A 26,429-nucleotide genomic window follows, 5' to 3' on the forward strand; every position below is an offset into this window, starting at 1 on the left:
CTCATGAAGCCTGTTTGTGTGTAAAGCCGTACTCCCTGCATAGGTTTCCAGGCCGTGATGAAAGCCCTGTTTCATAAAGAGTTGCTATGATAGCAACTCCTGCTGGAATGGTAACTACCATGGCAAAAGTGAGAATTCTGCTTCCTGATTGGCTTTTATAATAAAAGTTGCCATTCCAGCAAGAGTTGCTATCATAACTTTTTTTATGAAATGGGCATTCTCACTGTTACCATGGTAGTTAACATTCCAGCAGGAGTTGCTATCATTACAACTTTTTATGAAACAGGGCCCTGGCCCTCTCTTCCCCTTCCTCCTTTCTCTCTGTTTTATTCTCTTGCCTTGCCCCCTCCTTTTGGATACTTATAGGCCTGCGAAAAATGATGTGGTGGTGGTTGTAGTTTTTTGTGGGGGGAGGGAGGGGGGATTTATTTGATCATGCTTAGATGGAAATATCAGTCCCTCTCTCTCTCTCTCTCTCCCTCTCTATCTCACACTATCCTTCTCTCTCTCTCTCCCTCTCACTATCCCCTTCTCTGTATTACACTATCCCTCTCTCTCTCTCTCACACACAGTCTCTCGCTAGCCCCCCCCCCCCCCCCCCTCTCTCTCTCTCACTACTACCCCCCCCCCCTTTCTCACTATTATTCCCCTCTCACTATCCCCCTCCTCTCACACATACTCTCTCCCCTCTCTCATCCTCTCTCTCACTCTATGTCTCGTTCACTCTCCCGCTACTCTAACACAATTTACTAGCAACAAGAAGTGAGCTCCCTGATGAAAACCAACAGCGATTCTTGGTCATCATCAACTCACTTTTACTGACAAAACTAAGGGGAAAAAGTAGCCAAAGTGCAAAAATTCATCATACCTTCATCGGTCAGATATGGCCATTGTCTTACATCGTTTACCCAGGTGTCCATGCTTTATTTTATTGATTTATGATGACGTTAATGACACAATATCAGAACTTATCTGTAATCTTTCATTGAATTTGTACACAGAGCCAATCGCGCGGTCAGCGCACTTGCCCACCGCAGCAATGGCGTCGCCGATAGAGGGCCAAAATACATAAACCGGTCGTGAAATTGGTCTATAAGACATTTTGTCCGACAAGAAATTTTGCTATTTTTTGTATTTAACTCTAATTTTGCCTTAATTTTGGCATGGGGTATGGGTCTCTATAAAAACCCAACTAGAAAAGATACTTGTCACTCAAAAAAGGGTGATATAAGGATCGTTTTCAATGCAGATTACAGTGCACACACTAATCTTTTATACTAAAGGTAGAATATGTATCTTCTATACATTAGCCTCATGTATATATGAAAGTGGTACACTTCCGAATAGTGCAAATGTTTAGAAAGAACAAACAAGTTCACGGTAATACAAGGCAGGCAACTACACTTCGTTATGCCACATGTAAGAATCGCCTGTGCTTTAAAAAAGAACACTCACTAGCTTGTACTGGTCCCATGCATGCAGGTATTGGAATTCGCTTCCTATGTGCAAACTGAAATTGCTTTAACTGATTATGTTGACAATATCTAAAATAAATGCAATGTCATATGACCTGTTTCTTATACTATTATTTTCTTAGCTTTGTTGTCTATTCCTTACAGGCTGGCCCTTAATATTCATTTACCAACTTTCCTCCTGTGACTTTGTTTGTTTTTCCCCCCGGTTTTCCCTTTCTCTATAATCTCACTCCTTTTTCTTTCTTTCTTCCTATCCCCTACCTGGGACTAGGCAGTCGACTTTTTTTCCCTAAGCCTCTCACTATTCTTGTTATTTTGTTTTGTGTCCAAAGTTTCCTCTCCGGCCTCTCGGTCCATACCCTTCCCCCTTTTCCCTTTGTAGATATCATATTCCCTCACCACTCACATGATTTTATGCAGTTCTTTTCTAGGTCACTTTTACCTTTAATCTCTCGTAAACTTGTAAAAAAAATCATGCCATGTACTCCTTTTGGGACAAGCTCAGCCCTTTGAAGGTCCCCCTCTTTGATATATATTTTGAATATGATATCTCAGTGTAGCAACAATCGAAAGAAGAAATAAATATCATGATTAATCGCTTATACCACGGGAACAATTCTCGACAGCCAATTAAATCCAAATAAAAATTTCAGGGAAGTTACTATTGGATGGCAAAATTACCATGATTGATAATAACTTTTCTGCAATGCCCCCCCCCCCCGCGGGTTGTATCATAAGGCCAGGGGAATCCCCTGCTGCCCGGCCTGCAGCGCAGCTAGCTCACTGAACTGACAATGATTGACAAGAATGATTTATGACAATGATTTATTTACCCATGTCACCCTAATTCGGGTATTGGGGACATTATCATATAGAACCTAACATATTCAAAATAATTTCAATTATATTTACAAAGTATTTACAAATATATACAATCACATGTTTACAGAGTAATGGAATAAATACTACATGAAATTACTTTAGAGACGTAACGGTAAGTAAAAGGAATGATGTGTCTCTAAATCAATTGTTGAGAGAAGGAGGAGAGACAAAATAGGAAAAGAAGGAAAAACAAAAGGGGAAGAGAGAGAGAAAAAAAGAAAAGAACAAAAAGACAAATGATTGTAATAACAATAATTTTAAAAAGAAACAGTACAACAATGATAATAAATAAATACGAATGAATGCGTGTTTAGGATTGAAAAAGTTGGAACTGCAATGCAAAGGCACCGATATGTGAATTTAACGTGGACATATAATTATATTGGACTTTGGCATAAAAATTTATTTTAAGAAATTAGAGAGAATTAAGATTTATTTTTCCTTTACCTAATTTATTTACATATATACATGTACGTGTTTTCAAAAAGAAAATGTTAACATAAATATTTTATTTATTTATTTATTAAACTTATCCATTATAATGCTACAAAATTTTGATAAATTTATTAATGTTGACATTTTGGAAGAATTGAAAAGCTTAAACATTTTCAATGCATTTGGACGGCTTGTATAGGAACCATCAATATATTTCTTGCTGTAAGAAATGCAGGGCACTCAAACAAATAATGAAATTCATCACCCAGCTTTGTTGTATTAGTGCATATTCTCTGTGATCGATCAATATTTGCAAATCTGCAGAGATGCATGCCAAGTTCAAAGACCAGCTATATGGGTGAGATATTCTGTGAATCTGAGTGAGATCACAGACATTGTGTACAATGTGTATGGGGATAGGCTGTGATAGTTGCGTGAGACAGAGATTTGAGGGGATGAACAAGAGTCCAAAATGCTTGAGTCTCACGCATAATGTGTGAGACTTGGTAGCTCTGAATGTACCAGTTCTATTGGCAGACGGTGGTTTCCACACCGGAATCTTGTTAAAGTAATTCTGTATTTGAAAGGCAATTTTAGAAGAGGTAATTCACAACTGCAATTTTCTTTGAAAATGCGATAGTTTAAGCACATTGAATTAGAAAATATTTCAGCATGCCAATTTTGAGAGTATATCGTCTAATCGTGTTTTAATTGTTGCTTTGAACCACCGTGGATTTATTGGCTGATTATCAAACCAAAGGTAAGATAATTAGCCTAATTTATCCAATGTATTTTCTATTTTTACTGGCCACGGGTTTTGATATATATTCAGATCAAACATTATTTTCAGAATATCGTAAACGGTATGGGACAATTTTGATATTTTGCTCACGATTATTTTAATCCAAAAGTTTAACATTCTGCACTCAATTAGTTTCTTGATACTGTGTTTACTGACCTCTCCATATGTCATGCAATTTGCAGTAAATTTACTCACATGAAGAAGACGTTTATAATAACGACTTTGAAACATTTCAACATCTCGAAGATCATTGCTTTGAAGACCCCACAATTAACTCACTTCCATACAAAGTCGGAAGTACCAAATTTTCAAACAATTCTAATTCAATATCAACTGGTAAACTCAACTTTATTGATCTGGAACTTAAACTGAACAATGCTTTTTGTGCTTGACTTATTTGTTTTTCCGAGCTTTCGAAAAGCGGTTATTATAATTCAAAACTGTTCCATATCTATAGCTGTTGATTATTGAAAGTAATGAAGTAATGATGGGTAAATTGCGGATCTGCACGAGAGAATACGACAATTTTTGTTTTTGTATATTTACATTCAACGATCGACCAATCTTCACAGTATTTGTGGACAACATTTAATGCTTCTTGGAGATCATTTTCAGATTCTGCTAATACAATGGTGTCATCGGCGTATATATATATTTCTCGAGGACTCTTTCAGGTCATTCGTAAGTAAATTAACACCTATTATGAAAGATTTCTGCCTAAATGAGACAGAAAATCGTGTACAAATCTTGAACGCACACACAGGTCACGGAGTGACCCTGAGTGCAAACAGCTGACTGTGTTACAACGTAGGGGTGATACATTTTCGCAATAGGTGTGATCAAACTCACTGGAGGGACTTTAATTCACTTATAACAAAGAAATATGTGCACTGAGTACTCCTGTTGAATGCTCTGATGAAAATTTTATGAGTTTCACATTCATTTAAAATCACAAGGCAAAACATTTTTATGGTAAAATATATGATAACCATGCATATTTTATAAAGGAGATGGACTGCAACATCCAGAAAACGGGGGAAAAATAGGTTGCTGTACGTGCATTACCTATATGATGTAGATCAGGGCTTGGTCTGAAGTTTCCCCTCCTTTCAGTTAATTTTGAGGAAATCATGGTAGAAATCATATGGTGAATCACTGATAATCCCATTAAATATCGTCGGCCTTATGCCAAAAGGGCCTTAACCCGATTTTAGGGGTTCTGAATATTTTATAATAAATTTAACACATTTCATGTAAAACTTAATAACTTAACACGTTTATCGAAATTGGCTTCAAAAGCAAAAAAACGACCACAAACTTTTGATTATAAGAGAGGCCAAAACCCAAAACGCCATTATCTCGGAATGGCCAAAAGCAGTTAAGGCCCTTTTGGCATAAGGCCGACGATATAATATTGGAGACTATGCGACGTTATAGCTATATTTAACACCACGGGTGTTAAATCTAGCAGCCCAATCAATAAAGGACCTCACCATCTGGTGTTGGAGTTGACTGCCACTGGTGTTAAGATTACCAACATTAAGGATGTTAAAATATATAAACACCAGTCTTGGTGTTCGATTTGAACACGAGTCGGAGAATGTTATGAAGTTGACAACATTTGGTGTTCATTTGACACTCTCGAACACCTGCAGAAACGAACATTTAAACGAAAGTTTAAATCACCCATTGGTGTAAAAAAAAAAATACCAACACCACTTACACCAGCTTTGGTGTTGTTTCACGGTTCGGATTCACACCATTTGGTGTCCGATTTCAAGTTCTTCAACACCTGCAGCCTGACGGTGTAACTTAACACTAGGGTATTTTTTTATACCCCAACAACAGACAGTGTTGAGTTACTCCAGTGAAGTGTAACTTCAACAATAATTTTTGTTAAAATATTTCTATCCAACACCTGTCACGGTGTTGTTTCAACACTTCTGAGTATTTGGTGTTTATTTTACACTCTAAGTGTTGTTTCAATACAGTATATTGCTTGAACACTGAGTGTCAAATGAGCACCAAATCAAGAGAACATATGAACACTCTAAAGTGTTAAGTTGACCTTATCTGACACCCTTGTCACGGTATATGCTATATGATGGCTAATATATTGAATCAGTCGACCTCGTCGTTTTCCCCCGTTTTCTGGATGTTCAGTCCATCTCCTTTATAAAATATGCATGGTTATCATATATTTTAACATAAAAATGTTTTGCCTTGTGATTTTAACGTTGCATACAGCATTAAATTGAAAATATAATGTAAAAAAGTGAAATATGTGATATTCTCCCATAGAGCCGTGTGTTATAAATCCGCGCTCTTGCCCTCTTTAAGATGGCGGCTGCGCAACACAGCCGCATTTTAAACGCGCGCGTCAATGCGAGCGATTACTCTAGTGTCAATATACATCTCTATGGAGGAAGCCAAATGTCTCGTATTTTTCATAATGCGGACTGCAATCAGTTGATCTCTCAATGTATATTGTCAAAATCATTGATAAAGATTGCAAATGATAATGGAGATAGATTATCTCCCTGTCTTATTCCTATATTACATTCAAAGACCTCAGACCGTTGTCCATTGCTCATAACATAAGATTTTGCGTTTTCATACATATTTTGGATCACCTTAAGAATTTTGCCATTGATGTTATACTATAGTATTTTTGACCACAATAAATGTCTTTTTACAGAATCGAATGCTTTCTTATAATCAATATGAATGCGCAATAAATTCTTTTTTTTTGAGATAGATAGATAAATATCTATCAGACTGTAAAGAGTAATGATCTAGAGTACAATAATCCTCACGAAATCCTGCCTCAGGTTACTCAGGTTGCAAATATAAAAATATAAAGAAATTCGGTTAAATAAAGAAAGTTCAGTGAGCTAGCCATGCTAGCGAGCTAGCGCTAGCTAGCTGCGCTTTAGCCGTTTATGCCTGGATGCACATGAACGTAGAGGGCTAGCGGGATAACATGGCAGATTCACTGTGAGTCGTCTCGGGCAGAAAAACACCAATTTCGTGCTGTTTTATGTGCTAACTTGGTATGACTATACTAGAGAACAGCCTAAAGTTCATTTTGTGGTAAGCTCCTTGTGGTTTGAGGAAGAAAGAGTCTGATTTGTAATTGTTGAAGAGAGATTGAAAACTGGCGCGTTGACATATTTTACAATAACAGTGTGTTGCCTGATGATGGTTTGCGGGTGGAAACGCTGCACGGGTCGGGGCACTCATCCTACGAACCACTCATTCAATGAACAAGGTTATAATATAACCTTGTTCTCAGTTATATCTCCATGTGTGACAAAATAAAGGTGGCAATGTTTGGCTTATTTTCTCTTTTTCTTTGGGGCAAATGCTCGATTTTTTTACACTGACAGTTTCCATTAGACCTGTTAATTCATACCGCTTGGCTCTTAAATTTGATTTTTTATATCATTTTTTCTTAATTATAAATAGGCCTAGAGATTAAAAATGAAAATTTTCTTGCATATTACTTTCCACCAATAGAGGGCGTACACAAAAATATGCCCAAAATTCAAGTTTTTGAGCGCTCTGGTGAATACAAAAATTATTCCCACATTACTAATGATAAATAAATTAAAACTATATGGAAATTAGTAATTTTGGTCACAAAAGTCATATTTTAATGATTTTTTAAAGTGTGTGCTCTATACAGCATTGGCATACCATAGTCCTACCTGTAGATTCTCCACAGGCCAGATGGTAGCACTGAACAAGTGCTACGAACGAGGTTATAATAAAGTCGCTCTTAACTTAGGAACAGCTTTATCATGTTTATGAAAGGACCCCCAGGACCTTACGTGTTGACCATACTCACCTGATTAGGGTGAAGTATGGTCAAAATAATCCTCCGAATAAATAGTTAAAACAGAAATCAAGCACTTACCACGATTATATGGATGAAAGGTCTAACGAGTGGCAGTTTCCTGACATCTGATTCTGGGCACAAACTGGAACCTCAAAAAAAACCGAAAACTTCTCTCCTACCCCGTCTCGATCAGCCATTCTGTTACGATTCATAACAAAAATGGCTGATCGAGACGGGGTAGAAGGAGAGAACTTTTCGTTTTTTTGATGAATAGCTGTACTGAAAACTGACAGTGTAAGAAAATCAAGCATTTGTCTCACAAAAAAGCGAAAATAAGCCAAAAATTGCCACCCTTATTTTGCCACACATGGAGATGTAACTGAGAACAAGGTTCATTGAATGAGTGAGCCAGGGCTTCTATTCTATTGTGCGTGTAGGCAGCCAAAACCTGAATTTCTGAAACTTTCGCCCCCAAGATTTCGACCTCTCTAAAAGATCTAGCCCTAAATCATGTATGGGATACAACTTCATTTCCGACATTTCTATGCTATGAAATTTTATTTTTAGACAAGAATTCATTAAGACAAAAATATGGAAAGAAAAAAATAAAATCCATAGCATAGAAATGAAGTTGTATCCCATGTACATGATTTAGGGCTAGATCTAGAGGGCGAAAGTTTCAGGTTTTGCCAATGCTGTACACAGCACAATTTTTTAAAAAATCATTAAAATATCACTTTTGTGACCCAAAATACAAATTTCTGTACAGTTGCAATTTATTGACATTTGGTACCCGTACTACCCGGTATTAGTATTAAATTATCATATTAGTAACTTGTCTTGGGGGTAAGTTTTGTATTCACCAGAGCGCTCGAAAACTTGAATTTTGTCATATTTTTGTGTATGCCCTCTATTGGTGGAAAGTAATATGGCAAGACAATTGTAGATTTTCAATCTCTAATTTTAATTGAGAAAAAATAATTCAAAGAATTTACTTAAGAGCCAAGTTATATGATACACATGTATGATGAATAGGTGTAATGGAACCTGACAGTGTCAAAAAATCAAGCATTTGTCCCAAAGAAAAAGAGAAAATAAGCCAAACACTGCCAACCTTATTTCACCACAGTCACAGGGAGGAGTAACAGAGAACAAGGTTATGATGTCATAACCTTGTTCATTAGAATGAGTGCCCCAGTATATGGTATGGTAGTGGATCGTACTATCGAACGCTTTTCAGTAAATCGTCCTTAGTTACAGAAATTTTCTTTCATTTTCCGTCAAACTTTAATACTCCAATAATGCCTGAAATGGCCGTATCGTAAAAATTTGTCACCTCTCTTCTTGTGTGTGTGCGCTCATAATTCAGTCATTATGTACAAAGTCAATGGGAGTGGAAAGAAGTCACTGCCGTTGATGAAATAAACGGCAGTGAATGGACTGGTGACATAAACCACGATAATGCCTCTGACATCCTACAAAAGGTCATTTTCAAACATAAGTGGACATGGGGGTGAAAATTAAAACTTGCTAGAAATCAGTAGGCTTCAATGATTTTTGAAACTAGACATCTCAAAGTATGTTTTTCCATTTCAGTTACAAAAAAATTATTGATTGTGTCTTGAGATATAGTGAATTTAGTGCAAGGGAAATTCAATCTTACAAAATGCAGATTTTTGCATTAAATTCACATATCCCCTATCACAATATCAAATTTGTATTAGAAGCTTATTTGTTGGCAAGATACAAGTTCTGCATTGTATCTAACTTAGGGACAGTGATTTTCCGTTTCAAAAAATTGCCTTTTCCGTTTCAGGAAATCTCAAATTCCGTTTCAGCATGTCAGAAAACGGAAATTCTGTTTCCCCATAGACTTTGTACACACGGAAAAGTGACAATTCCGTTTCCACATTGAATAGCAAAATTACACGTACCGTACACTCGCACTGGTCAAAATTGTATCTGCTACTGTACCAACAACACAATAGAATCTGTTCTAATCGGATCTATGCGGGTATATACGAGATTTAGCATTCATACATCCTCACCTTTCACATTATTAGCATTATTTCACGGTGAAATGATATTTCATCGATAGTTTTGGGGGATTTTTGACATCGTTATCATCAGTCAACGGCGTTTGCCAATCCGCCATCTTGGATTTTAAGACCACGATATCGTACTGTTACCTCTTCAAACGTACAGGGCGGCAACACACGACCGTGTAGTTGAACGATATATGATATGTGTATACAGTGCAGTGAAGACCAACCCGGCCGGATACGGGTGCGGGGTACAATCGAGTGTGCTGATGTCGAGTGCAGTCACGATGTGTGAATTGTCATGATTGTAGCGAAGTGAGATCGTGTTTTTTGGGGGTTTTGTGGCCATTTAATATTCTCATTTTGTTGTATTTTGGAGTAATTTGTGTTGCTATTCTGTGTATTTTGAGGGAAAATACGTTTTCCGTGATTTTCCGTTTGAAATGCCACTTTCTGTTTCAAAAGACCCTTTCCGTGAATTCCGTCCGTTTTCCGCGATCGCGGAAAATCACTGTCCCTACTAACTCCTAAATAACAAAAACAATCTGAAGTGTATTTCTGAAAAAAGTAGATCTTTAAATTTTTCAAAACTTGTCGTGTCACTCACGTTTTAAAGTCAAAAAGTTTTCTAGAGCTGTGTATTCTGAAAATTAATTTATCCCAGTACAGGAGCAAATACAGTTTTCTCATGCCTTATTGTATATAAAGTAACTTGGTCCAATGTGTTAAGGTTAAGCAATAATTAACTGTTAAAGTTGTGTCGTGTCACTCACAAAATGTCGTGTCACTCAGGATCTAATATTGTGTATAAAAAAGGACATCGAATAATTTTTTAAGCATTTTATGAGATAAATTCAGGGATGGAGTCAAAATGTTGTTCCTGATATTATTTAGGCCTATGTAATGCTAATATTTTTTCCATTTTCCCAACTTTACCCCTATCAATGGAAATATTGAATTTGACGTTGAGTTCATCTATTTTCTTTCCTCTCCAAGGTTTCCTCAGTTTCAAAAATAAACTTTCCATTCGTGTGAAGACTCAGATCCTAATTCACAATTATGTATGATATTATTATTATCTCCTTTAAGATAATATCATACATCGTACAATACATACTCCACATTTCCAATGATGTATTCATAACATTCAAAGGAGTCATATAGTTATGACATTCATAAATGACAGAATCAACAAAGTAAATAATGAAAATTATACAAAATAAATAGCATGGCATTACAATCACATTATAAGTATCACACATGTCTAAAATGATTGAAAACTGAAAGTGATAGATGACAGAAAGGAATAAATATAAAGGAGAAGATGAATCAAGGACAGGAAGAAATCAAGATAGAAAGAAGTTGATCAACTAGGAATAAATCACTTGTCACTACAACAAGGACACAGATGACTCCTTGGTGCCTTAACTCTTTGTCCGCTGTGGACGGAATCGCCTATTGCCGGATTAATTCTGTGGACACCAGAAATGGGTGCTCTCTATTTGCATGCGGAGTTTACATGGCTGTAACTTTTTTATGCTTTTTCCTCCAGAAAAAATGTTCTACAGTAAAGTTGTAGAGTTATGAAATTAGCTTTCTATTGATGTATATTCCATAAATATTTACTTATGTTTAGAAAATACATCTCTGATCAATGGAAACCTTCAAATTTCAATTGGCAAACTATAAGTGTACAGGCTATTCCTTCCCAGACTTACAAAATATGAAAACAAGCTACATACTTTTAACCCCTTTGTCAAAGAATGAGAGTACAGGCCAAATACTCTAAGCCTAGGCTATTTTTTTAATGGCAAGGCAGGCAGTGCAGCTTAGCTTATCAATGTAATCGGATTGTTAGCTTTGTGCCGATCGGCGTACTTGGCGAAGCAGCAAATGTACCAATCGGCGAACTTGGTGGACAAAGAGTTAAACCAAAGACAGCAGAAACGCAGATGGCTCCAACGATCACAGTTGTCACAGTTTACCCAGTTCATGATGGTAAGAACTCGCCTATCCATAAACTTGGGTGTCATCGGCCCACAGACACAGCATGGTTTGTCATCTTCATCCTCAGCACCATAGTCATCGGTGTCGTGACTCGTCCATGGTGTTGTCAAAGACTAATCTGTGGGGCTGTGTGATGGATGAACAGGCTCCTGACGGTCCTGGTCGTGCCAGAGTCTCATCAGGGGCCCGTTGCATAAAACTTTTTACCTGAAAAAACTCAGGTTGTTTTTACCAGAGTTTTGCCCTGTGTTAAATTCAACGGCAAAAATCAGACTAACCTTAGTTTTCAGTTTTTACCAGAGTTTTCTCAGGTAAAAAGTTATATGCAACAGGCCCGAACAGTTGTTTCGACTGAGGTGGTTGCAGCGGCTAGAGTGATATCTTTACCTTCATCGACATCACCATTATTTACGTGGAGAATCTCAAGGTAGATCCCTTCTTCTGTCACGGCAACTCCAGCTGCTTGATATTTGTATTTTCTTGGCTTGGTGGTGGATGAGAAGGGCGGCGTTCAGCAAGAAATGCCTCTGTTGGTGTCGCAGGTTCCGCATTCTCTACAGACTTGACTGGTGCCAGATTTACAAGCGCTGACGGTCCGCAGATGACATCCATCGATGTCAACCCTTTTTTGGGTGAGAGGAAAGATACCGTTGGCCCTGAATCCTGCTGAAAGGTTTCCCTTGTTCATTGAGCATCTGTATCATGCATCTCCAATCAAGTGACACAGGTCATATCTATTAATTACTCGGCCAGGATGTTGTCTGAGAAAACGACTGCATGAAGTATTGTAATGTGCCTTCTTGGGGAGAATACACATCCAATGGCTGCAGGATTTGACTGGTGTGAGCTGGGAGGACGAATAGCACGATGTTGTTAGCTCTCGCCATCTGAAGGACAGGGACTGACACATACGACTTGTGGCGGTCGTAGATCAGCATTACAGGCTCCCCATCTGTCCTCCCCCCATTGATGTAGGGGAGGAAATGTTCCTTCATAAACTTGAAGAAGAACTCCGAGTTACTCCAACCTGATTCACTTACTTCTACCAATGTTCCTGGCAGTTCGCCTTCTCACAGGGTCTCTATGGCCCTTTGAAAACAAGGAATGGAGGAAGACTATCACCTGCAGCATTTCCGCATGCGATGAGTGTCGTCAATGCTGACCTCTGCGAACTAATAGACTGGGGGCGATGGCATGATTTCCTCGTCACGATCTTGACCGGCTGGTGTTCGCAATTGAAACCAACTTCGTCCACGTTAAAAATCTGGCTGGGTATTTCGAGAATATTGTACTTTCTGAGGATTCTCTCTACATGTAGCTCATCAAAGTAGTTCCTGACGATCTGTGGCTTTGATGACTTCGCCCGAGACATAGAGAGACCTTGTGGTTTCACAAGTCGGAAGGTTGGCCACTGTCAGAGAAACCCTTTAATCAATTGACATTCAGCCGGGTGTTTGTTTTCAGGGCGATGTTTCAGCCACTTCAGATTGTTAGCTAAATCACTAGCCAATGTAATTGCCTGTAGTAAAAGATAAAAGGAAATAAAGTGTAAGCTTTGTCAATCATTTCACATAAAAAAATTGAAAACAAAATTACTATCACAATAATAACTATTTCAAAATAAAAGAAGTGGTAGAATCAATCTCTCCATCAAAGTCCATAACTTCGATCAGCCATAAAGTTAAGATGGGATACGACCTGTTCCTCTTCTGCAAAGGAAAGCACTGGACGGGGTCCTGACTTGAAACTTCTTGTGGACTGTATCATGGAGTGTTGTTTTAGGGATGCCGCATCTCTTTGAGGCTGAATGAAGAGAGGCCCCTCCGTCCACAAGATTGAGTGCAATCTCCATATTTAGCTCAGAGTATGATTTGCGTCGACCATGTTCACTCTGACATTTCCTCGGGAATTCCTAAATGAACGTCAAGAGCAAGAAAAGACGAGGAACAGAGGGGAATAGAGCGCTCAAATAAGTCTCCAAAATGGACTTCATATGGATCGGTATTAAGTGAAATGGAATAATTTTATGAGATTATAATACATGAAACAATAAAGAGACGAGAGAGACGAGATAAGCACACAGAGAGTATTCGGCTATAGAAATACATCCATAATTTTCATCCTGATGAACATTGTAGACTGGTGCTAAATTCTTGCCATGTACATAACATTTAGATTAAAGAAATGCCAGAATTGGAACAGAAAATGGAGAGAAATTGAACTTCGAAATTATTGAACCGATTTTTTTTCTGTGAACGTTGTCCCACGTACTTATTTTTGTGTAATCTACAGAATCTACGTTACATGTATCGGTACCGTACGTGGCCGTGGCTTGCGCTTTCTCACTGTTGTGAGATCTACGGGACCAGTTGTTAATTTGCTGACTGCAACATATTTCTTTACTGAATGCTGGTAATTAACTGTTTGCATTAGATATCTACTATGACTTCAAAGAATCTATCTAAGATGTTGAAAGACATCTTAAGTAGTGAGGAATTTTTTGCCGCCATTACTGAAGGTGTTGAGAACAAACTTAGTGAAATTTTAGATAGATTGAAGCAATATGAATCTCGTCTCAAAAACTTGGAGTCAACTCTAAAACACTCTGATAGGCGGATCCAGGAGGTGCAGACAGACCTAAACAGCAAATGGAATAACTTATCAACTGCTACAGAAAAAATGGAATCAACCATGATGGATCTTCAGAACGCGTCGGATTCACACATTCGGAAAATCACCGAATTAGAGAAACAACTTGGAAAAAAAGAAGAATGTGTCACTAGACTGGAGACTGACATCACCGAGCTCGAACAATATTCAAGAAGAACGTGCGTACGCATTTTTGGTATTAAAGAAGAACAAAACGAAAATACTGACGATATTGTAATCGCAGTAGCGAAGAAAATGAATGTGGACCTTCATCTTGATCAAATAGATAGATCTCATCGTATAGGCAGAATTTCGCATGATAAATCAAAAAGTCGCGGAATCATCGCTAAATTGTCATCGTATCGCATTAGACAGGTACTACTAAAACATCGAAGCTCTCTGAAAGGATCGAAGATTGCTATATATGAGGACCTAACTTCTAAGAACTTTGACTTGCTTCACGAAGCAAAATCATGTGATAAGGTACAAGCTGCGTGGACACTGGATGGCAGGGTATTCGTGTTAATACCCAAGCCAAATGGCCATACAGCCAAGCAGATTATACGGAATAAGGCTGATTTATTGAAACTCTAAATTATTAGCCTTGATATGCATGTAATCATTGTAATGGCAACAATTACTTTTCTGTGCTTCTTGAGAATTTGACTGAACATGTGATTCTCCAGTAAAATGTACATGTATGTTTATGATGGAATTATGACTCACAGTTGTAATTCTTTGTCTATACTAGTACAAATTAGTACATTTAGTATTATTTTCAGATTAAATTGCCCTTGTACATGTGCATGTTTAACATGTTGAGTCTCTGCATGTCGCCAAGTGACTAAGTGAGATTTGAAACTTTTTTTGGTCACTTCTTAGATCAGATGTCTAAAGTTCAATATCATTGAACTACATGTATACATATATGTGAGATACTTATGTACATGTGCAGGTGTAGGTGTAAAGTCTCTGGAATACTCAATTTTATATGTAATAGGCACTTATTTTATTATTCTAGACCATTGTATTACATGTACATGATTATATGGTCTAGCATACACCCATACATATTTAACATATACATGTACTACATCAACACAGGCAACAAATCTAAGAAACACATTTTACATGGAAAATTAGTCACTGGGATTATGATAATTTCATGTTGAATTCTCATTGAAGTCAAACCTGTACAGGTGTGAAACATTGGGAATTTTCAGATTGATGCCTTTGTGCACGTACGTGTTTATCATGTTGAGTCTCTGCATGCCCTCATCTGAATAGATCTGATGTTTAATCTCAAGTCCAATTTGTTATTTGAACTGTATGTGAGCTACAAACATACATACATACATACATGTACATTTTCTACTTGTTGTGATATTCCAGATCATTACAATTACATGTACACGATTATATGGTCCAGCATACACCCATACATATTTAACATTCATTATATTGACACAGGATCTATCTTAGGAACATATTTTACATGGTAGTCACTTTTTCGAAACAAAATAATATAATACAACAGACAGTACATGTGCATTGTATGCTTCATTTTTCAATTTGGGCGATACATGTCGTTACTGTAAGTAATCTTTAGGCTGAACAATCAAAGCAGAAATTATAGAGATTTCAGGTTTAAATTTCATTGAAGTGAAACCTGTGCAGTTGTGAAACATCTAGAACATTCAGATGTATTGCCTTTATACATGTATGTGAGCTACATACATACATACATTTTCTACTTGTTGTGTTATTCCAGATCATTACAATTACATGTACATGATTATATGGTCCAGCATACACTCATACATATTTAACATTCATTATATTGACACAGGATCTATCTTAGGAACATATTTTTACATGGTAGTCAGTTTTTTTTAAACAAAATAATATAATACAACAGACAGTACATGTGCATTGTATGCTTCATTTTTCAATTTGGGCGATACATGTCGTTACTGTAAGTAATCCTTAGGCTGAACAATCAAAGCTGAAATTATAATGATTTCAGGTTTAAATTCCATTGAAGTGAAACCTGTGCAGTTGTGAAACATCTAGAATATTCAGATGTATTGCCTTTGTATGTGAGCTACATACATGTACATACATACATACATACATGTACATTTTCTACTTGTTGTGGTATTCCAGATCATTACAATTACATGTACACGATTATATGGTCCAGCATACACCCATACATATTTAACATTCATTATATTGACACAGGATCTATCTTAGGAACATATTTTACATGGAAGTCAGTTTTTCGAAACAAAATAATATAATACATGCACAACAGACAGTACATGCGCATTGTATGCTTCATTTTTCAATTTGGGCAATACATGTCGTTACTGTAAGTAATCTTTAGGCTGAATAATCAAAGCTGAAATTATAATGATTTCAGGTTTAAATTCCATTGAAGTGAAACCTGTGCAGTTGTGAAACATCTAGAACATTCAGATGTATTGCCTTTGTACATGTGCACTAATGCATATTTAACATTCGTTAAGATTTGTCTTGCCTTAAATCAGAGTCTTACAAGTAAACGTGTATATATCTTTTTATGATAACATTGAAGCTGTAAAATTTTCTGTTCCAGATGGCTTCATCAACCAAATTTTCTCTTTCATTGTTTTATTTTGTAATTTGTATAGCTGTAGCATTTTTTTTTTTTTTTTTTCCTTCACAAGATTGTTTGAGGTATTTCACATTATACTGAGGCAAAGGTGTACTGAAATTTTATACTTGTACTTTGATCACTGTATTATACTTTGATTAATATACTCTGATCACTACATTTTTATGAGTGACACATATACAGGTATAACAGCTGAATCAAAGTACTATCAACTGAAGAATTTACCTAAGGGTAAATCTTCTTGTTTCTCAGTATTACATTCCAATGTTAGAAGTTTGAAAAAGAATATTGATAAATTACAGTCATGTCTATATAATACCGAAACTACCTTTTCCGTTATAGGAATAACAGAAACGTGGTTAAAAGAAAATGAAATACTCTTGCCAATCCGCCATATGTGCGGATACAATTTTATCAGTAGAGGTAGGAATGACCGTCCAGGTGGTGGAGTTGGTATAAATCACTTAAATATAAAATACGGGAAGACTTAAAGCTATTTGAGTCGGAAGTAGAGAGTCTATTTGTTGAGATTTTTTGTAACAGAAAGAATGTCATAGTTGGTGTAGTTTACAGACCACCTGGTCAGCCTGTTCTTGCCTTCAAGGAATTGTTTGAACCAATTCTATTCAAACTTATTCACTATCAGAAACCTTGTTATATAATGGGAGACTTCAATATAAATCATTTTGTTGAAGATGAAATGACATCCAATGATTTTGTACAATACATGAACTCTTATTCATTTTTTCCTCTCATAACAAAACCAACTCGAATTACTGTAGAAAGCTCATCTTTGTTAGACAATGTGTTTGTTAATAGCACCAATGATAACTATACATCTGGAATTATTACTTACCCTGTAAGTGATCATATGCCTATATTTTGTATTTCTGATCTTGTTGTGAACTCGAATCAAAATGCAGAGTCTGTCAAAACTATCAGACATATTAATGAAGAAAAAATAATACAATTTAGTACTGAATTGAGTAGAGTAAATTGGGAATTCATCTTAGACAATTCAAGCACTGATGTTAATCAGTTATACAACTCATTTTTTGAAATCTTTGGTTCTATTTACGATCAATGCTTTCCAAAACAAAAACCTAAAAATAATAAAAAAGAAAAAAAGAATCCATGGTTTGACAAATCATTAAAAAAACTTTGTCGTAAGAAAAATTCCTTATACCATAAGTTTGTAAAGAATCCTACCGATAATAGAAAAAATGCATATAAGAAACAAAGGAATATTGTAAATAATGCCATTAGAAATGCCAAACAAGACTATTATCAAAAGAAATTTTACAACAAACGAAATGATTTGAAAGGAACATGGCGTGTTATAAATAACATATTGAAACAACAAAAGAAAGTTGAATGTCCAATTCTGGTAAATGATGGGGGGGGGGGAACTATTGACGAACCAAAAGAAGTGTTGGAAGTTTTCAACGAATATTTTGTTTCCATCGGTACGAAGGTTATAAATAATATGCCTCATACTTTGACAGACCCTGTTATATACATGAGTGGTGATTATCCACAATCCTTATTTTTCACATGTATAAAAGAATCTGAGGTGATAGACATGGTATCGAAATTAAAAGAAGGAAAAAGTCCGGGTTATGATGATATAGATACCAAGGTTTTAAAACAATGTATACACATTGTAGCACCAGTTTTAACTTATATTTTCAATACTTCAATAAAAACAGGATGTTTTCCAGATGCTTTAAAGATTGCTAAAGTCTTACCTATATACAAGAAGGGGGACAAGTCTTTGTGTACAAATTATCGTCCTGTATCCCTACTTTCAGTTTTTGATAAATTATTTGAAAAATTGATGTATGCAAAGATAATATCTTATATATCTAAATATAATATTTTATACACTAGACAGTTCGGTTTTCGTTCTGGCCATTCTACATCTATGGCCCTACTCGAATTTGTTAATTATATTAATACAGCTTTTGAAAATAAGAATATTGGTCTTGGAATATTTCTAGATTTGTCGAAAGCGTTCGACTCAATAAATCACCATATTTTATTACGGAAGTTGCAATTTTATGGGTTTAGAGGAATTTCTTTAGCATGGATACAGAGTTATTTATATAATAGAAAACAATTTGTATGCATAGATGGTATTAATTCTAGATTGCTAACACTTAATGCAGGAGTTCCGCAAGGATCCATTTTAGGCCCGTTATTTTTTCTATTATATGTTAACGATATGCAATATGTAACCCCAAACTTTCGTCCAATCATATTCGCAGATGACACAAACCTTTTTGTATCTGGTAAAAATGCCCATGAAATATCTAATATAATTACTTTGGAACTACCAAAATTGGAGATGTGGTTTTTGGCTAACAAATTACTGATTAATTCTCAAAAAACTAATTATATGATATTCAAACCAAAAAATAAAAAACTCTTTGAACAAATCTGCGATGTTACAATCAATAATTTTAATATACAACAGGTATCAAACACCACATTTCTTGGAGTGACAATTGATGAAAATCTTACTTGGACTCCACATATTAATATCATCCTGCGAAAGATCTCGTATGCAATTGGTATATTATACAAAATAAGACACTTTGTTCCTTTGAAAATATTGATTAATATATATAATGCTATTATCCTTCCCCATCTGTCTTACTGTATTGTAACTTGGGGGCATTGTGCTAAAATTCTTCTAAATAAATTGTATGTTCTACAAAAAAGAGCACTACGTGCAATTACAAACTCTCATCCGAGAACTCCATCTGGACCTCTTTTTAGAAAATTTAATATGCTAACTATATTTCAAATACATGAACTGCAAGTTGGATCATTTATGTACATGTATAATAAAAACTTGCTTCCCCATATTTTTTATGATATGTTTAAAATGACAAAGGATGTCCATACACTTAATACAAGACATGCTAATAACATGTATATTCCTCTGTTGAAATATCAAACTTCACGTAAATCTGTAAAATATTCTGGAGTAATGACTTGGAATGCAATACCTGATAATATAAAAATGTCCCCATCTATTGCCTCATTTAATCGAAAGTATAAAATGCATCTCATGAAGGAATCTTAAGTAATATATAATTTACCCATCACAATTCAGACATAAATGTACCCCCTTTCTCTCTCTATATTATGTATATTTCAATATGGCTTTGGAGCCCAGCCTTTGAAAGGCCAATGGCCTCTGCTGGCTCCCCCATATTCTTGGTATTGATATTCATATGTTTTCTTTTTGTAAATATTTGATTGTATTTGAATGTTTTTTTTACCAGAAATGGAAATAAATAAATGAAAATGAATGAATGAAAATATCGATTCATTCAAGTGCACATGAAGGGGTTTATCTGGACTTCAGGAATCTCCAAATTTATGTGGAAGGATCAGCTCAGAGAGAGAGTTGCATGCTTCGTGCCTTGAATTTACCGTGCACAGTATCAGCGATCGATGCACCCATGGGTGGCTCCACCCCACTTAACTACCGCTACCTTCTCATTCTATGAACAAGGTTATTATATAACCTTGTTCTCTGTTACTCCTCCCTGTGTGGTGATATAAGGTTGGCAATGTTTGGCTTATTTTCTTTTTCTTTTGGACAAATGCTTGATTTTTTGACACTGTCAGGTTCCATTACAGCTAAATTCATCATGTAACTTGGCTCTAATGTAAATTTGATTCTTTAAATTATTTTTGCTTAATTGAAAATATATAGATTGAAAAACTACAATTTTCTTGCCATATTACTTTCCACCAAAAGAGGGCGTACACAAAAAGCGCAGAACGCTGTCTGACCATCGCCTCAGCTGCACTAGCGCACCCAGCGCCGGGCTAGCTGCATGCACGTATGCCCGTTCCATTGGGATGCACATGCAGGCGACCCGTTCCAAGGCCCCCGTTTTCACAAACATTTGTAGTTTCAAAGCCGTTGCGAGGACCCTCCTTTTTACAATAGGCCTGCTCCAAGGCCCCTGTATTTTGTCTCGCCCACGGCACATGCCAACTACTGTTTGTCTCGCCCACCAGAGGTGAAGGCGAGACTTAGGAATCCAAATGTCCGTCCGTCACAAATCTAATGACACATAACTCCACAACCGCAAGTCGCTTTTCAACCAAACTTGGATGGTACTTGTAGATAGACTTTGGGGACCTGCATGATATGCTGCAGTCGGAGGTCACATCATAAGGTCAAAGGTCATTTTCAGGTCAACCTTACCTAACTCCGCTACCGTAAGGTGCTTTTCAACCAAACATGGATGCTACATGTAGAGGGACTTTGGGGACCTGCATGTTATGCTGTAGTCGGAGGTCACACGATAAGGTCAAAGGTCATTTTCAGGTCATCATCAAAATTTATGTGCAAGGCTCTTAAGGCAAGTGTTATTCCTTCCCAGTCATATTACAATGAAGTTTCGATACAATTCTGTTGCATGCCCTTGCGAATCACGAAATCACGATATTTCTGTTATTTTCATACGTGGGCGAGACACAAAATTGCTTTTGCCTTTTTGCTATTATAGCCCACTCCTAACTGTGCGAATATTACTCTTGCAGAAATTATGGTGGTGATAAAGCAGAGAGCATGGATGTAAATATTAAGCAAGATACTGATGGCTGGGAAGATCTCTCGGATACAGGAGGAGAAGGAAACGGTGCTGATCTGACATGTAAACAAGAACAAGGTTTGCAAGTCTTTAAAGGTCAAGTCTACACCTAAAAATGTTGATTTGAATCCCTAAAGAATAATAAGACATGCATAACATTTAAATTTAATCAAATCTGGGTGTGATATACAGTGTGCATCCAAAAGAAGTTTACACTTTGAAAAAGCCCTTGGAATAAAAAAATACAGAACGTGTGGGTAATTTTTTCACATATAAACTTGGGTTTAGGACTTTAGGTCTCATCTATCTAATGAAAGTAAAAGTTTTGACAGAACGTTACACTTGAGTGAGCACTGTCCATTTTTGTAAAGCTCGCAGAAATAGGTTTGTGCAGCAATGCTTGTTTTCATGCTGTGTCAGGGGAAAGGGTGAAATCAAACTTACCCTGAGAAACATTTCTAATCCATTTCCCTTGCATTTTTTTGTAAATTGAAATAAAACGGATACATTCAAGCATTTTGCAACAATTTTGCCACCCAAATTGACATTTCAACACTTCGTAGAGCACAACCTTTACCCTTTTTTGTGCCAGCTGGATCTGAGGACATAACTGAATCTGAACAAAATAAATGATGGAAACTTAAAATATTTCATATGATAGTATGTATTGTTTGAAAATTAAATAGAAAGATTCTTTCAACTTTTTTTAAGAGTGAAGTTAAGCAAGCTCTCCATTGATGGAAATAATTTGTTTACATTGTTACTTTGTTAATTGAGATGTAATTATCTTAGCCCGGAGCATCCCTTAATGGTAATAATTTGTTTACATTGTTACTTTGTTTATGCTAGGTCAAACCATCATCTTCAGATCAGAAGAAGGTAGAGTCATAATGGACAAGGAAACAGACCAAGACAATTATTTTGTACAAGGTGAGGTGAACTTTCATCTTTTTTATAAAGTAAGTGCCTCCCATGAAAAAGGTCAAGATTTATTAACTAAGTTCTATAAATTGAATTCATTATGCAATTCCTGTGTTAAAAAAATACCCCACCAGCTTATAACACAGGAACCCCATTGCCCTGCGTGTTGTGTCAATGGGAGCTCAAGTGGGGAATTTGAAACCCCAATTTCAGATTTTGGGAGAGCTTCGATTTCTCTCGTTTAAACTGGGGTGGGGTTCATCTGAGTTCTGACTGCTTTGCGTGTTAGTCAATGGGAGCTCAAGTGGGGTATTGACACCCCATTTTGAGTTTTTCGGAAAAAGATCATTTCTCTGTTTAAACTGGGATGGGGTCGATAGTGACTGCAGCTGCTGATAAGAGCCGAGAACGCAGGTGCCACAACAGCATGGAGTGGGATTGCAGCTGTCCTTGTTATGTAATAGTATAAACAAACTCTTCAGAGCTTCCTGGCTGACAGTAATCTTGAAAGAATGAATTTGTATTCTATTTGTTTTAGGACATTTGCATATCTAAAAGCGATTCAGAATTTAGATGAAGATCAAAATGAAATTTTGAACGATGCAAAATGACCCACAAACGCCGAAATATAAAGTTAAAAAAAATCACCCCAGTTAACTCCCTCTCTCTCTCTCTCTGCCAGGCGGTATGAAGGTCACTTCTCCTTAGGGGAAGGTGGATTAACTGGGAGAGTGTGTGGTTGTCTACTTAAGGATTACCATTCCTGCAAAGGACTAGTAGCCATTGCTGATGGGATGGGGGGGGGTGAGTAAAAGTAGCTTGGAATTTGAAATTGGGGTGTCGGATGAGATCCATTTTTAAACACAAATTTTCGTAATGTAAAGCTTGATTTCCAATAATTTTATAAAATGAAATGGTTTTACAGCATAGCTGTCAGAATTATGTTAACACTCTATTTTGTGGACAAACAGCCATGCATACATTGCCTTTTGTTAAATCTGTGAAGACATGATTTTTGTCTCATCTGCGTAGCAGAGTGAGACTACATATACATGTAGGCGCCGCTTTTCCGACGGCGGCGGCGTCAACATCAAATCTTAACCTGAGGTTAAGTTTTTGAAATGACATCATAACTAATAGAAATTATATGGACCTAGTTCATGAAACTTGGCCATAATACTTATCAAGTATCACTTAACATCCTGTGCAATTTTCAGGTCACATGATCAAGGTCAAAGGTCATTTATGGTCAATGAACTGTGGCCAAATGGGGTTATTTCTTGAATTACCATCATAACTTTGAAAGTATGTTGGTCTAGTTCATAAAACTTGGTCTTCAGAGTAATCAAGTATCACTGAAGATCCTGTGCGCATTTCAGGTCTCATGACCAAGGTCAAAGGTCAATGAACTTTAGCCATAATGGGGGTATCTGTTGAATTACCATCATAACTTTGCAAGTTTATTGATCTGACCTTTGAAACTTGGACATAAGAGTAATCAAGTATCACTGAATATCCTGTGCAAGTTTCAGGTCACATGATCAAGGTCAAAGGTCATGTGAGGTCAATGAACTTTGGCCACATTGGGGGTATTTGTTGAATTACCATCCTATCTCTGTAAGTGTATTGGTCTAGTTCATAAAACGTGGAAATAAGAGTAACCAAGTATCACTGAACATCTTGTGCGAGTTATAGTAGTTTTCAAAGTCAGCACTGCTGCTATGTTGAATCACGTGATGCAGGTGAGATGGCCAGAGGCATTCCACTTGTTAATGGAAATACAAGCATCATTTCAACAAGACAGAACTCTGTTTCTTGACCATTTTCTGTGATTAATTTACCAAATTAAAGTGTAGATTTTATCAAAATGTGATTTTGTTTTTTAAACCCGGAGGCCACCCAACAATAAGTGAATTTTTGGTATCCTTTCTTCAAATTGTTTTACTCTATCATACATGAATGAGGAGTCGTCTATTAGATATACAAGATGAATGAAGAGATTCTAAACTCTACATGATAGGTCATTTGTCCATTAGGTTTTTTTTATAATAAATTTATAATAAATCATTGATAATTCTTTGGGGTTTTTTGTGGGATGTGCTGTACAAGGCAACCTTGATTCAGTAATGTGGTAACCAGTAGCGTACGCAGGAGTTTTAAAAGGGGGAGGGGTCTTCAACCTGAATGAAGTTGACGAACAAAAAAAGGCCATCACAACGAATTTGAGGTAATTTAGTACCCCCCCCAAAAAAAAAACGACAAGCAGAAAAAATAAAGAACAAAGATCATCAACAACAAGTGGAACGCCTCTGGCTGTCTCACCTGCATCACGTGATTCAATATAGCTCAGCAGTGCTGACTTTGAAAACGACTATAACATGATTATTCACAAAAATCACCATTCATATAATGATACAATACTACTTTCATTGACATTTTACCTTGATCATGTGACCTAAAACTTGCCAGTGATACTTGATACCCTATATCCACATTTTATGCACTACATGTATATCTATAAACTTTGAAAATTATGACAGCAATCTAATAATTCCTCTTAAATGGCAAATATGACCTTAAATGACCTTTGACTTTGGTCATGTGACCTGAAACTTGCATGAGATGTTCAGTGATACTAGATGACTCTTATGTCCAAGTTTTATGAACTATACCAATATACATGTACTTACAGAGTTATGATGGTATAAACTCAACAAATACCCCCAACATGGCCAAATTCCATTGACCTTTGACCTTGGTCATGTGACCTTAAACTCGCACAAGATTTTCAGTGATACTTGGTTACTCTAATGTCCATGTTTTATGAATTAGACCAATACACTTACAGATATATGATGGTAATTTAACAAATACCCCCAACATGGCCAAAGTTCATTGACCTCAAATTACCTTTGACCTTCGTCATGTGACCTGAAACTCAGCCAGGATGTTCAAAGATACTTGATTACTCTTATGTCCAAGTTAATGAATCAGATCCATAAACTTTCAAAGTTATGATGGTAATTCATCATATACCCCACATATTGCCAAAGTTCATTGACCTTTGTGACCAAAATTCATTGACCCATGTGACCTGAAATTCGCAAAGGATGTTCAGTGATACTTGATTACTCTTATGTCCAAGTTTTATGACCTAGACCAATAAACTTTCAAAGTTATGATGGTAATTCAACAAATACCCCCAACTTGGCCAAAGTTCACTGACCTTTCATGACCTTTGACCTTGATCATGTGACCTGAAACTCAGGCAGGATGTTTAGTAATACTTGATTAACCTTATGTCCAAATTTCATGGACTAGGTCCATATATTTTCTAAGTTATGCAGTCATTTAAAAACTTAACCTTCGGTTAAGATTTGATGTTGACGCTGCCGCCGTCGCCATCGGAAAAGCGGCGCCTATAGTCTCACTATGCTATGCAAGTGAGACAAAAATTGAGGTTGCTTGGTACCAGAATTTTTTTGGGGGGGAGGGTTGATTTATTAAGAGAGGGGTTTGGCTTTCAGAAAAATAAAAGGGGGAGTGAACCCTAAAGCCACCCACCTTGCATCTGCTACTGATGGTAACAGAAATTTATTATGGCCAGCTGTTGAAATATGCACCACACAATCAAATCTAACAAGAAAACCCAATCACAAATGGCTTGACGGAGCATATTAATATGAACCTCAAATATTATTGTAACTTCAATGAACAATTCAATATAAAGATACTGACAAAACAAAGTTTATTGATGCTCTGGTTCTGGCAAGCAATTTAGACATTCACTTTACAAATCATTTACTCAAAAGAGCTAATCTTTGTGGTCTTAGGATATCTATGATAAAACCCTGGGGAAGGGGAGGGGTGCCGCTTTGATGGCCTCCTTTTCAGACCTAATTTTCAGTTTTCTAGATACATGTACTTCAAATGACAAATGTTCAGTTGCTGCCCAGCCCATCTCGCAAGACCAGCTGTTTCAAGTCTTCTCGGTTCCCCAGCCCATCCAAAATTGTCAAGTGCGAGCACTACATGCGAGAGATGCACGCACGGCTTCGCAACTCCCTCCATATCTACATGTAGTAATCGCTCCATAC

The 26,429-nt window shown here is 36.6% G+C and overlaps 1 protein-coding gene across 1 annotated transcript in view; it reads left to right on the forward strand.

Moving 5' to 3' along the window:
• The first annotated feature begins 6,552 nt into the window (after positions 1-6,552).
• LOC121420189 (zinc finger protein 271-like) overlaps positions 6,553-26,429 on the forward strand; it is a 30,908-nt gene continuing 11,031 nt past the window's right edge. Inside the window, exons 1-3 of the mRNA XM_041614736.1 lie at positions 6,553-6,687; positions 21,362-21,489; positions 22,261-22,341. Coding sequence (XP_041470670.1) covers positions 21,390-21,489; positions 22,261-22,341 — 181 coding nt within the window. The 5' untranslated portion in view covers positions 6,553-6,687; positions 21,362-21,389. The remainder of the gene's footprint in view (positions 6,688-21,361; positions 21,490-22,260; positions 22,342-26,429) is intronic.

This window comes from Lytechinus variegatus, chromosome 8 (assembly GCF_018143015.1).
Source record: "Lytechinus variegatus isolate NC3 chromosome 8, Lvar_3.0, whole genome shotgun sequence".
Lineage (NCBI taxonomy): Eukaryota > Metazoa > Echinodermata > Echinoidea > Temnopleuroida > Toxopneustidae > Lytechinus > Lytechinus variegatus.